This window comes from Rhineura floridana, chromosome 1 (assembly GCF_030035675.1).
Source record: "Rhineura floridana isolate rRhiFlo1 chromosome 1, rRhiFlo1.hap2, whole genome shotgun sequence".
NCBI classification, from domain to species: domain Eukaryota; kingdom Metazoa; phylum Chordata; class Lepidosauria; order Squamata; family Rhineuridae; genus Rhineura; species Rhineura floridana.
This window is the reverse complement of record NC_084480.1, coordinates 119,181,267-119,194,440: the sequence shown is the minus strand read 5'-3', so window position 1 is coordinate 119,194,440 and position 13,174 is coordinate 119,181,267. Positions and strand designations below refer to the sequence as shown.

At 41.1% G+C, this 13,174-nt stretch overlaps 1 protein-coding gene across 3 annotated transcripts in view; it reads right to left on the bottom strand.

Moving 5' to 3' along the window:
• Window positions 1–13,174, bottom strand: part of CNTLN (centlein) — a 268,051-nt gene that overhangs the window by 6,150 nt on the left and 248,727 nt on the right. For all 3 annotated transcript variants that reach the window (XM_061630573.1, XM_061630579.1, XM_061630586.1), the window contains 2 exons: window positions 10,534–10,728; window positions 8,148–8,225 (listed from right to left, as the gene is read on the bottom strand). In XM_061630573.1, coding sequence (XP_061486557.1) covers window positions 8,148–8,225; window positions 10,534–10,728 — 273 coding nt within the window. The remainder of the gene's footprint in view (window positions 1–8,147; window positions 8,226–10,533; window positions 10,729–13,174) is intronic.

Genomic DNA, 13,174 nt, shown 5'->3' with positions numbered 1-13,174 from the left:
ATACAACTAAGAACAATCCTTAAGATAATTGGCTCCTCCTCACTCTTCTTAACTATTTTGCTTAAACCATCATTAAACATTTGTGGCAGTAAGAAAAATGGCAGCTTTAGTCAGGAGGGGGGTGGGGGCAAAATCCTAGGGCCCAGACCTTTCTATGGCTTTTGATATAATTGACCATGGTATCCTCCCAGACTGGAAATTGGGGCGTTGTGATATGGTGGTTCCAATCCTACCTATAGGACCGAGTTCAAGAAGTAGTTTTGAGTGATTGTTTTCCAGCACTCTGGTAGTTATCCCCAATGCTATTTAATGTATATCTGAAGCCACTGGGAGAGGTCATTAGGGGTTTCAGGGCAAGGTTTCTTCAGCTTTATTTCTCCATAACATCTGAATCAGGAGAGGCTGTGCCGGCCCTAGAACAATGCCTGGATGAGTGGTGGAAAATAAGCTGAGCTTGAATCCTGGCAAGATGGAGGCACTGTGGTGAGTGGTTTCTGTGTCTGAGAAACTGGTGAACTGCCTGCCCTGGATGAAGTTGCACTCTCCCCGAAGGAGCAGGTATGCATTGTGTGGGTACTTTTGGATACAGCTTCATCACTAGAGGCCCAGGTAGTCTCAGTGGCTAGAAGTGCCTTTTAGCAGCTGTGCCTGGTAATACAACTATGACTGTTCCTGGACTGGGAGAGCCTGGCCACAGTAGTTTAGGCACTGGTGACTTCAAGCAGGCTGTGTGGGGCTTCCCTTGCACTTGACCCAGAGACTGCAGTTAGTGCACAACACTGCAGTCAGTTTGCTGACAGGAGTGAGGCCCTGTCAACACATAACACCTCTGCTCAGGGATCTACACTGTTTGCTGATTTGTTATCAGGTCAAGTTCAAGGTGTTATTATTGCTATATAAAGCCCTTAATAGCTTGGGACCAGTTTACTTGCAGGACCACCTTACCCCGTATCTGCCCACTCAAGAGCTTTGGTCTGTAGAACTGGCACAGTTTACAGGTGTCACATAATACTAGTTCTGCACTTGTAAGAAATCTTTTAGTGTGACAGCACCTACTCTTTCGAACTCCCTACCTACTGACATCAGGCAGGGGCCCTCACTGTACTCTTTTCAGAGCCTGCTGAAAAAAATCCAGACACATAGATGTTGGTGTGTTTTAATTTTTTTAGTCTGTTGCTATTTTAATTGTTTTAAAAATGTTTTAAATTATGTGTTTGACTGTTTTATCTATAATTTTAATTTTTTTGTAAACCACTTAGAGGTTATTTACAATCAAGTGATGTTTTGTTAAATAAATAATAAAGAGCACCAACATAATGATTCAGACGGGGCAAAGGGCAACATATACCTTGAGACCAGAACTGTTAGTAGTAGGCCCCAGTTAACAGTTCACAGAACTGTATTAACACTATTGTTTAGTAATGCAGTAGTACTTAAAATGTTAAGTTTATTTATTTTCACTTGGGTTTGTGAACAGTGTTATTTCTAATAAACATATTAACTATCTTGTTCTGATGAATTTCTTTCATTTATTTTCAATCTTTCTCACCCTAAGTTAAACCTAAAACACTTAAAAACTTGTGTAAAGAAAGTGTAGTAACATTCAGTTTGTAGGAATATTCGGGGGGGGGGCAATCATACATCTTGCCCCGGGCCAAATGCCAGCTGTCAGCAGCCCTAGCTTTAGTTCATGGTAAAAAACTCGTACAATTGGTTTCCAATGAGCATAGATTACTATGAGCAAGGAAAGAAAAACAGAATGTTCACACAAACTGGGGTGTCTGATAAAGCACTGCACTATGTTATAGATCTTTCCCACCTGATTGTGATCCTTCCTCCTTGGAGAGGAGCAAGCAGGTGGAAAAGACCTACACAGGTAATCTCACCATGTGTTTGTGATGAAAAACAAGGAGACTCTGTTAGTATTCCCGATTCTCGCCACAGATCTGTCCTGCCTCATTTTGCTTCCACCTTGCATCTGACTTGGCAGAAGCTAGATCTGACAATGGATATTCTACACAAACAAAAGGTCTCTCAATTACAGTGACTGTATGTTAGGCAAAACAAGAATACAGGTCAGCCCTTTAACAAATAATCTTTAGCTTCAGCAGAAAGATAACTTCCAGTATTGAAGCAAGGGGAAGGACCTAAGCAGTGGACCATCTGTCATTTGGCTGCTGTCCTGGTTCCTGCATCTCAATCAGGTATTATATTGCCAATCCCAAATATTCATTTACCAGTCAGCCTTGTAAATATCAATGTTTTAAATATAAGCTACATTAAATACTGTGTTATTTCATTAGGTTCTGATCCTTAGCACACAATGCTGTATTTTCCTCATGCTTCTCTTCAAGAATAAGAATTTTGATACTTTCACATTTAAAAGTACAGAAGTGACAGAGTAAATGAACATATTTTTGGTTATGACTGACTATAAGCTAGAATAATGTATGTTGGCTAGTGTACATAGGTACACTATGTGTCCAGGTTTTGTGCACTAGTAATGGATCTTCTAGCTGGGTCTTTCACATTACATGAGCTCTGTGTGTATCTTTGCCATGGATTATTCTGAATTCACTCTACTTTAAGAACTTGTGGGCACTGGAGAAACCCATAATTTTTACTTTCCTTCCCCAAGAAAATGTTTAGTTTTCCAAAATAAACATAGATATATATATTACCATTCCAGCTGCTTATTGTAAGAACTACTATTTAACTAGTGCTAGTGTTTGCTTTTTTCCTCTTCCCTTCCCATCCCCTTTTCCTTTTGTGTCATGTCTTTTAGCATGTAAGCCTCTGGGCAGGCAGACTTTTGATTGTAGGTAAGCTGCTCTTGGAGCTTTTTAAAATCCTTTAAACAAAGAAACACACAATAATAAATATTTTAAGTGACAGTATTTCTCATTTGGAAGTGAGCCATAGATGCCTGGCCGACTAAAGGTATGGTCCTATACTGAAGGTCCACTGGCTATGGGGCTATGCGGAATACTGTGGAAGCCCAGAAACACTGGTGGAATGCCAGATCCATTATTGCCATGACAAATACATGGACTGAACATCCCAGATATACCAGTGGAATGTTGAGCCAGTGAAGATAATGGCAATAGCAGGGTTGTTGTTGGTTGAACCACTGGGACTGATGGAGTGAAATGTTGTGATGCCATCTTGCATACTGTGTATGTGGTGATGCAGAGTGTGTGCTGTGGATGTGTCCCAGTATATGGACGGCATGTGGTGCTGATGCTAGCACAGATCCTGATACATGGGTTATACCAGTGCTTCCTAGGGCTTCTGTATCTGTTGCCTTTACTCCATTTTCATATTTTCTGCTTGTATTTCCTCCATCTCATACAAAGATTCATGCTTCCCCTCCTCTCCTGGGCTAATCATGCAATGGATAAAACAGCCATCCACTTGTGTATCTCCCACCCATCCCTCCCCCTGACAGTGTAATGTGAGTATAGGATTGCTCTGTAAAAGACTCTAATAGTCCATTATGTGAAATAAGAGCTCCTTGGAAACTATATTTCCCTCTGCCTCTAATCTCACTCATAAGCGCCAGGAGGGGGAGGTCATTTTATGCAGATATATTTGTTCAGCAACTGCCCAGAGATATATTTGTGAATCAGCAACATTATTAATAATGTTCTTAGGCAGCAAAGATTCCATTCCCTTTAGGTATTAACAATACAGAAAATACAGGTGGAGAAGGAATGTATACCAGAGGTGTGCCACAGTATATGACTACACTCCAGGGGAATCTTTAAATGACAATAAAGAACAACTAGTGCTCACTATGAAACTGCTCCCAAATTCTAATGTAGTACTAAAATGGTGCAGGTCAGCAATAAAAATAAAACGTGTATGACATTTTAAATGTTATCATACTGTCACAGTGGAATAAAATTAGCTTGAAAAATGATCTAAAGGGATGTGATGCTGTTCATTTATGTATAACAGCAACAGCAGCAGTTTCCCCGTGTTCATAAAGGTTTCTCCATTAAATTTACCTCCAGTCAATAATTAGGAGTCCACAAATAAACCTAGGCAATTAAATCAATACTGTTGGGCAATTATGTTCTAGAGGCCAGGCTCAATGGCACAAGAAGACACTATATCAAACTTCAGTATTAAGTGATCTCATGTACTTTGCTGCAAGACATTTTGTAGGAGAAAAGGAAGTGGGCTGGGGGAAGCAAGCCCAGCTTATCACAAAACAGACGTAAATGTCTTGGATGGGATATGTAAATCATACAAAGAGGTTCTAACTTTTGTAAGCCTATGTTCAGTCTCCACAGAAGTGACAAGAATTTCCATGTCAGTCTGCCCTTGCCTGGAATATGTGCTGCTGCTGGCTTTCCAGAAAACTGGACTGGTCCATGCAGTTCTGGCACATGACAAAAGGTAGGATGAGGACAATTTAAATTCCACAATCACTTTTGGAGCCTTTGCAGAGGGAATATACATAGAGTTAGAAGTCACTCCCTTAACTTGCTTAAGCTGACAGGTCTAGGCAACGGATAAAAATCTTCTTGATTAGTCAGGCATTTTAATTATTATTTTGTACTGTTTTTAATGGTTTTTCTTTTTTGTTTGTTTGCTTGTTTACATATTGTTGTACACCATCATTATATTTTATGAGATTGAAATATATAACTATTTTTCTAAATAAATAAGTAACACATATCTTGGTGGTGGTGGGGAATGAGCTACAATACAATCTGAATCTTACACAAAAGCTGCAAATCTAAACACACTTACATGAGAGTAAGTTCTGAACACAATAGGACTTACTTCCAAATAAACAGGATCACACTGTAAATGACTTGAATTAAGTCCTATCAATTTCAGGAAAGGTTCCCTCACTCCGCAAAAAGAAGGACTCCAGGTGGCAATTTAAAACTCTGTGTAATGAAACTTTTCTAATGGCCAAGTGAGCAGTTAGAAGAATACAGAAAATAGGTCTTTTGCATTTGGACACATTAATTTTCCCATTATAGACTGGCACAGTTGTAGTTCTGGAGACCCTTTAACCATGGCTGAGAGATCAGGAGTGGGAGGTGAGACCACCATCTTACCCTGGCAGCACCTTTCTTCTTTTGACTTTTCCAGAGATTGTTACAACAGCATCAGTGTTAACCATAGTTAAATTACAGTACTGGCTTAACTAGGGACTCAAACAAGTTTCATATCCTGGCTGTGATGGACCCCTACTTAGCATTAACCATTGCAAACATCAGTGACAGTAACATTTAGTCAGGGTTAAGGATGTCAGGGGAAGCGGGGGCGGAATTCATGCCATGAAAGAAGAGAGGGAACATTGTGGAAAGGGGGAGGGGTTAGAGATGAAATACTTGATTATGACATCAGATCCCAAGACTTACATGTGTATCATCAACCCTATAAAAGGGTTGCCTGATGCACACTTCCTACTGATTGAAGATTTGCATTTGAGGGATTTGTGGGCAATGAAACTACTGGCATTCCTTTCACAAAACATTTTTAATAATAAATTAATATCAGCCATCACTGATGGATGAATCTTGGAAATAGCTTTCAAATCATTTTAAACACCATCTTTCTCCCTTTCTGAAGAGATCTTGCAAGTGTGTTTTAAGCTATTTGTACATAAATACTGAGATATATTTCTCATAAAGAGAATGTTTTTTAAAAATGCAATTTCCCCCTGGATGAGAGAGACACATTAGCAAAATTACAAGGATAAATATATTACAGGGGAAAGAAGTTTCAAAATCCAGTTTATGCTGTCAGCCATCTTGAAACAAAAGCTGGCTATGACTAGAAAAGCAGGGCTCTCACCTGCCAATAAGCTGCCCTTGATCACTTACAAGAGGGGAGCATCCCAGCAGACTGTGTGTGTATTAAAAAAAAGAAGACTTGAAAGAGAAGAAAAAGTATCACACAGGTCACAGCGGCAGTCTCAATGGACCCCTCAGGGATTTCAACTAGTCTCAGCCTTGTCATCCTCTATGCAGCTTTCCACTCTGCCCAGAAAATGTCGATAGGAAAATGTTTGAGGGGCCTCTGGTGGAAATTTTTTCATTCTTTCTGCATTGACAGGATGCCAAATCAATATTTACTTCCCACTAACAAGCTGCTTGAGGTCTCAGTAGAAAATATTGTAGAGAGTGCGGGAAGACACGGTAATAAACAGCTGTCTGGCTGTGAGGAAAACATGAATTGACTGGAAACAGGTCCATAGTAAAAGGTCACAGAAACCCATGAACTCCTCAGGTGTCCATATCAACTACTAACTTTAAAGGCACATAATAAAAAAACTCTTTTTCCTAAGACATATGAGGGAATGGATCTTTTTCTTTCCACCAAGAATATAGATGGACTCAATAATTTAATTAATACGTTTGCCAAGATGTATGTTTGTCTCCCTAGATGTTTTATTTTCCACCTGTAAAGTTAGCTCAAACAAATATGGTGTTAACCTTTCCTCCATCTCATGCAAAGCCTTAAAATCTTAAGAGAAAAGAATGCTTAGGAAACACACTTGAATTTTTTGTAATTTTTTTTTTGCTTTAATTAAATATGCTTTAATTAAATCTGAGAGAGCCAGTGTGGTATAGTGGTTAGAGTGTTGGACTACGACCTGGGAGACCAGGGTTCGAATCCCCACACAGCCACGAAGCTTATTGGGTGACCTTGGGCCAGTCACTGCCTCTCAGCCTCAGAGGAAGGCAATGGTAAACCACCTCTGAATACCGCTTACCATGAAAACCCTATTCATAGGGTCGCCGTAAGTCGGAATCGACTTGAAGGCAGTCCATTTCCATTTTCCAATTAAATCTGTACCTGAACCTCTCATATTTAAGTGAACTCTACCAAGAGCTCCAAAGCTATTCAACACATCTTTGGCTAACTGGTAGTCTTGTGCAGTATCTAGCTAATGTTGTCATTTTCTCTGGCATGTTTTCTCCCTTTGCCAGGGCCGGATTATCCAGTAGGCTTAGTAGGCTGAAGCCTAGGGGCCCGGAGCTCTTGGGGGCCCATGCAATCCACAGAAGCAGGACAGGAGCCACAGATCGCGGGACAAGAGTTTCCGAACCGCCCGCCTTCCCCCCGCTTCACTTACCTTTTTCTCTGCTGTTTTTTGCGGTTTGCCATCAATCAAGATGGCAGCCGAGGTTTCCCTAAGGGGCTGAAGCCTCTGCCGCCATCTTGGTTGATGGCACGCATGCGTGCTACACGTGCGCATTGCTGCCATCAACCAAGATGACGGCAGCGGCTTCAGCCCCTCAGGGAAACCATGGCCACCATCTTGATTGATGGCAAACCTGCGCATGCAGTGTGCACAGCCACAAAAAACAAAATTGCCTAAGAGGAGAAGGGGGCCCCAAACACCAATGAGGCTAGGGGCCCTCCTCAGCTTAATCGGGCCCTGCCCTTTGCCATGTTGGGTAAGCAAGTGGCTGCTTTTCACCTGGGAGGTACCACTATGAGTGAGAAACAAGGTGAAATCAAAGGAGAACAGGGGGAAAGTGATGCACTGCATACTGCTTTTGGCCAAGGCAATCTCCCACTGGAAAATAAGAAATCATCATAGAGGCCTTTCCCTGGCATCATTATTATTACTTGTTTCTTAGTAGGAAGGGTGCTTAGTAGTTGAGTGAGAAGTAGAGCTTTAGCCTAGCCAGCCATTTCTCCAGCAAAGAAGTGCACTGTTTTTTTATTGGGCTGGTGGGCTCCTCTCCATTTTTCAGTGGGAAGGGTACCCATCAATAGAGGAAAGAGCAGAATAAGACTCCTACACTCCCTTGGCCTTCTTTTTCCTGAGGGCCTTGACTCTTCCGAGCTTAGCTGTCAAAGGTGGGTGATGATGATATATAGAGCATTCCCTATTCCAAGCAGCTTGACTGGAGAAAATTCCATCCTCTACACCTCCACCAAAGGAAGTTAACCATTATTGTCATTAAGTATAGCATTTTTTTCCCTGGACAATATGGTGTGGCATATCTTTTCCTCTATTTATTTATTTAAAGTATTTCTATACCACCCTTCTACCTCAAAATGGGGCACTCAGGGTAATGAAATAAGCAATGCCATGTAATACAATTACATGGAAATAAACAAGTTATAGCCATGGTTATACTTGATGAATTAGGAAAATTGAGTACCTGTCCTTCAAGCAGCTTCTGTAAGTAGCACATCCATTCTTTGTCACTTTCGTATTCCATTTTTATCTGTTCTGTTTCCTAAAAATAAAATCAATGTTGGTGCATAACAGTTCCTCTATTATAGTGTGGAAAAGTTGGAGCCTGCCACCCCCTGCCAGCAAGATCACCCTGCCTACTAGCAGCAACTCTTAAAGAGATAGAAGAAGTAGAGACAGAAGACTTCCCTGTCCCAGGCAACACCAAACTGGGCTTTCTTCAAGACAGTCCCAATTGGCCTTGGTTAATGTGGATGTCAGCTCTGCAGCTTCTCTAGGCAAGACTGGTGGGCCTCCACAACAGGTGAAGTAGTGGTTATGGAACTTTTGTAACAAAAGATGGTGGTTTTGAAGCTTTGGCACTTTAGCATGGGACATGTGTTTGAGAGACAACTTTGAAGTCTAGGATCCATGGAAGTAGTTCTTTTTAATCATCACCAATTGTTTATGGCAGTACTACCTTGTCATTGTGAAAGTGAAATATTAATCGTATCTATCTATCTATCTATCTATCTATGCTCTATAGGATCAAAAATTATTAACAGATAGGAGAGTGACTATGAAGCAGACAACTTTCTACTTTAACAGGAGTAGAAGGCTTGGTGCCTTGAGATACGAGGAGTTATTTTGGAGAAAAAGCTATACAAGGATTTTTTCCCCAGTGGGAGACAGATTTGGAAAACATTATGTTGTGTTATGTAAATAAATGGCCGTTTGGAGAAATCGCCTTTTAAAATGTGTTTACTGAGATGGGATTGTTTTACATACAATGTATACTGTGTATATAGAGTTATGTGAAGGGTTAAGTTTGAATACTAAGTATCTGTTGGTGGCTGGCAGTTGGCAATTACTTGGCTCTTTATACTGTATATTGTGTCAGTGGATTGTTAAGTTTCACTTCTGATTGGCTAGCCAGGTAGAAATTATTAGCCACTCACTGGAGAGAAAAAGTGGTTGGATACTTGGCTCAGCCAGTACTGCATGCAAGAAGGATCTTGGGATCATTGTTTTGATCACAAGCTGAATATGAGCCAACAGTGTGATGTGGCTGCAAAAAAGACAAATGCTATTTTAGGCTGCATTAACAGAAGTATAGTTTCCAATTTGCGTGATGTATTGGTTCCCCTTTATTCTGCACTGGTTAGGCCTCATCTTGAGTACTGCATCCAGTTCTGGACACCACACTTTAAAAAAGATGCAGACAAACTAGAACAGGTTCAGAGGAGGGGGCAACGAGGATGATTAGGGGACTAGAAACAAAGCCCTATGAGGAGAGACTGAAACAGCTGGGCATGTTTAGCCTTGAGAACAGGCGACTGAGGGGAGATATGACAGCTTGATAGTACTTGAAAGACTGCCACACAGAGGAGGGCCAGGATTTTTATTTATTTATTTTTCTTAAACTTATATACCGCCCGACTAGCAATAGCTCTCTGGGCGGTTAACATAAAATCTCTTCTCAATCATCCCAGAGTGCAGGACATGGAATAATGGGCTCAAGATACAGGAAGCAAGATTTCAACTGAACATCAGGAAAAATTTCCTGTTAAGAGTGGTATGACAGTGGAACCAATTACCTAAGGAGGTGGTGGGCTCTCCAACACTGGACATTCAAGAAGCATACCTGTTGGGTATGCTTTAATTTGGATTCCTGCATTGAGCAGGGGGTTGGACTCAATGGCCTTATAGGCCCCTTCCAACTCTACGATTCTAAGATTCGATGAGGCAGGAGATTCTACACCACTCACACAGTGATAGGGATCTGAGATTGCTGACCTGAAGAAGGAGCAGCAGCAGGAGCAGAAAGAGAAATCTAAAGTCTGGAGCTGATTGACAAGAGGCTATTGAAGAGGCTAGAGAAGCCTGGAAATACAAAAGAACTGATGACTGGCTTAAGCTGAAGACTGGCAGAAAGGTCATCAAAGGTCTGTGAGCAGTGAGGGACAGTTCAGCAAGGAGCTTCTGGAGCCAACCAGAGAGAGAACTGCCTGCAAACCTGGGTCAAGATCTGCAGAGGGGGCCCACTAAGTCGTACCATCGCCCTCAGAAGTTTGGACATGGCATTCTGTGAGGGAGCCCTAAGATGTGAACTTTCTTCCCCACACAGTTGTGTTTGGCACCTTCATTGTACAGTTTTTGTCATATGCTGAAGATGCACCTCTTTACCTTGGCCATTGACACCTGAGAGATATATATCTAGCAACAATGATAACAGTAATAAAAAGGAAATTAATAGGGGACTATTTAAATTATACTCCTGTAGCCCATTGATTTAAATGGATCCATGCCAATCCAGACCAGCAAAAGAGATGGCTTCCTTACAGCAAAACCAAGTGTTATTGGTAGCTTACCTCATCATCTTCAACATCAAGAATATTGTCTAAATCAGTCTTTGAAATATTAAGGATAGATGCTGCCAAGTACTGGGCTCGGTGAACAGACTCTTTGGAAATGCTGCTGCATTTTTTGTCTTCTTGCATTTTTTTAGTACATTTGATTCGTGTTCTCATCTCTTTCACACAACGCTGTAACTCTGTGGCCAAAGTCTAATAAAAGTAAAATAAATAAATAAATGATCAATACATTTCTAGATCACTTTTCAACATATGTTTGGTTTTTCAGGTGGCACATCACAAATACTTGAAGGCATGGCTACTGTTTTGGTAGAAATCATAATCAAAAGAAAGTAGGCTGGAAATGACAGGGGGAAAATGTTAATAACATCCCTGGAAGTTAAGAGTTCTGAATTGATGCTGGACAAACTTTGATGTGTTGAACTGGACAATTCTACAAATACTAATCCTACTTATTATTTTAAATGAACCTTACCATAAGGCACCACATGAAGTAATTAAGTTAAAGATAAGAAAACAGCTAAAATCCACAAAACTGTTAAAAAACAAATATACATAAAATATCATTAAAATAATAATGACAAAATTTTATTGATAAAATCAATAAAAAACTAAATTATATGTCTGGTTTGGCTGGCTAGAATAAAAAGCTTTTCAACAGACTTCTAAAACAAAATAGCAAGGGTGTCTGCCTAATTACTGTTTCTAATTGCTACATATATATATATTAAATAGCATGGAAGACAGGACCAGCCCCTGTGGGACACCACAAATCAACTCCCATAGGGTTGAGCAGAAATCTCCCATTGCTACTCTCTGAGACCAACCCCAAAGGAAGAAGTAGAATCACTATAAAGCCATTACTCCAAAAGCCAACCCCTAGAAGCACTGTAGGAGGATACTGTGGTCAATGTATCAAAAACCGCTGAGAGGTCAAGGAGAATCAACAGTTACACTCACACTGTCTCATTCCCAACAAAGGCCATTAATCAGGGCATGCAAGGCAGTGCCACTGCCATACCCAGGCATGAAGCTGGATTGAAATTGAGTCTAGACAATCCATTTCCTCCAAGCATGCTAGTAGTTAACTGCTACCATCTTCTTGAGAATCTTGTCTTTAAAAGGGGGATAGCAACTGGGTGACAATTGTCTAATGCTGCCAAGTCCAGGGAGGCCATCTTGAGTTGGGGATGCACCACCACTTCCTTCAGCGCTGCTGGTACCTTCTACTCCCTGGACCCACCAGCCAATTCCCTTGGGATAGTTTTTATTCACTCTGAAGGGCAAGGGTCAACAATATAAAATCTTGATGCATTTGATGTTTTGGATATAATTTGTTTTTGTGGTCCCTCAAAGTCTCTTCATTCAGAAAAGGTCTGCTGGACATCTGCTTGAGGAGTACAGCGACAATGGTGGTAGAGATGTAAGTCATCTTCCCCACCATTACCACCTGGTGGTAGGCACAATAATTTACTCTCACCTGAGTTTGGTACGGTTCGCCTTAGGATTAGCATCACTTGCAGTCAAGCCGTCATCTTCACTCACAGCTCTCTAGAACACCAGGGAGCCACATAGAGTCCACAATGCTGAAGAAGTCACTTGGGAGAGATCATGATGAGAACCCTTTATGTCTCACCATTCCACAGTGAGTCCAGGGCTTCAGCAGGAGCACTGACTACGTCAGCCAGAAAATACTCCAGAGCATTCAGGAATCAGTTGGATTCCATAAGACTCTGGGGATGGACCATCTTAATCTCCCCACCCCTTGCAGAGGGACATTGTCACTGACAGTCCAAATCTTACCAGGGAATGATCCATCCATGACAGTGGGCTTTTTACAACCCCCCTACTGTGCACTACGTAGCAAAGATCAGATCAAGGGTGTGTATCATCACATGGGTTGGGCCCTTGATATACTGAGATACGCCCAATACCAGAAACAAACCCTCAAAACCAACCCCAGAGTGAATCAGCTTCCTGGTAAAAATTATAGTATTCTTCACATGCCACTGTCTAGAATAGGAAGGGGACAAAGCTATGCTCTAGACACTATTCACCATGTGCTATGAGCCTTTTGGGCCCATCAGCACCATCAAGGCCACATAGTAAACCTCCAACACCGAAAGGAAGAAACTTGAGAAAGGATTTGCCTCCAGGGATACAGAGATATATAATGTTGCTTCTATTGCTACTTCTATAGCAGTGGAGGGCAATGCTCCAATCCAGTACATTGATTTCAATTGTTCTTAAGCACCTCTAACTGAATACTGGATTGCAGCCCAAATGACTAATCAACAAGCAGGACTTTAATAACTCATACTCCACTGATGTTTTTGTTTTCCCCTGTGCTGGATTCTCATGGTAACTGTAAGATTATCCCTAGTGTTCGTCTACCATCAGTGTCCATGGGGGAAACATTATATTGTTGAATATGTTTTTAATTTTGGTAGCAAATAATTAAATGGCAAAAAGCTTGAAGTTTTTACAATGGAGACTCACATATGTTTTAGAGGCTCATGATCTATTTTCCCACTAGAGTACTACAAAAGATAGGATTCCCCCTGTGAAAACCCACCAACCCAATCCTTCTTAAGTAGCTAAAAAGTTCAATGCTGAGTATGTAAGGGAATGATCAAAT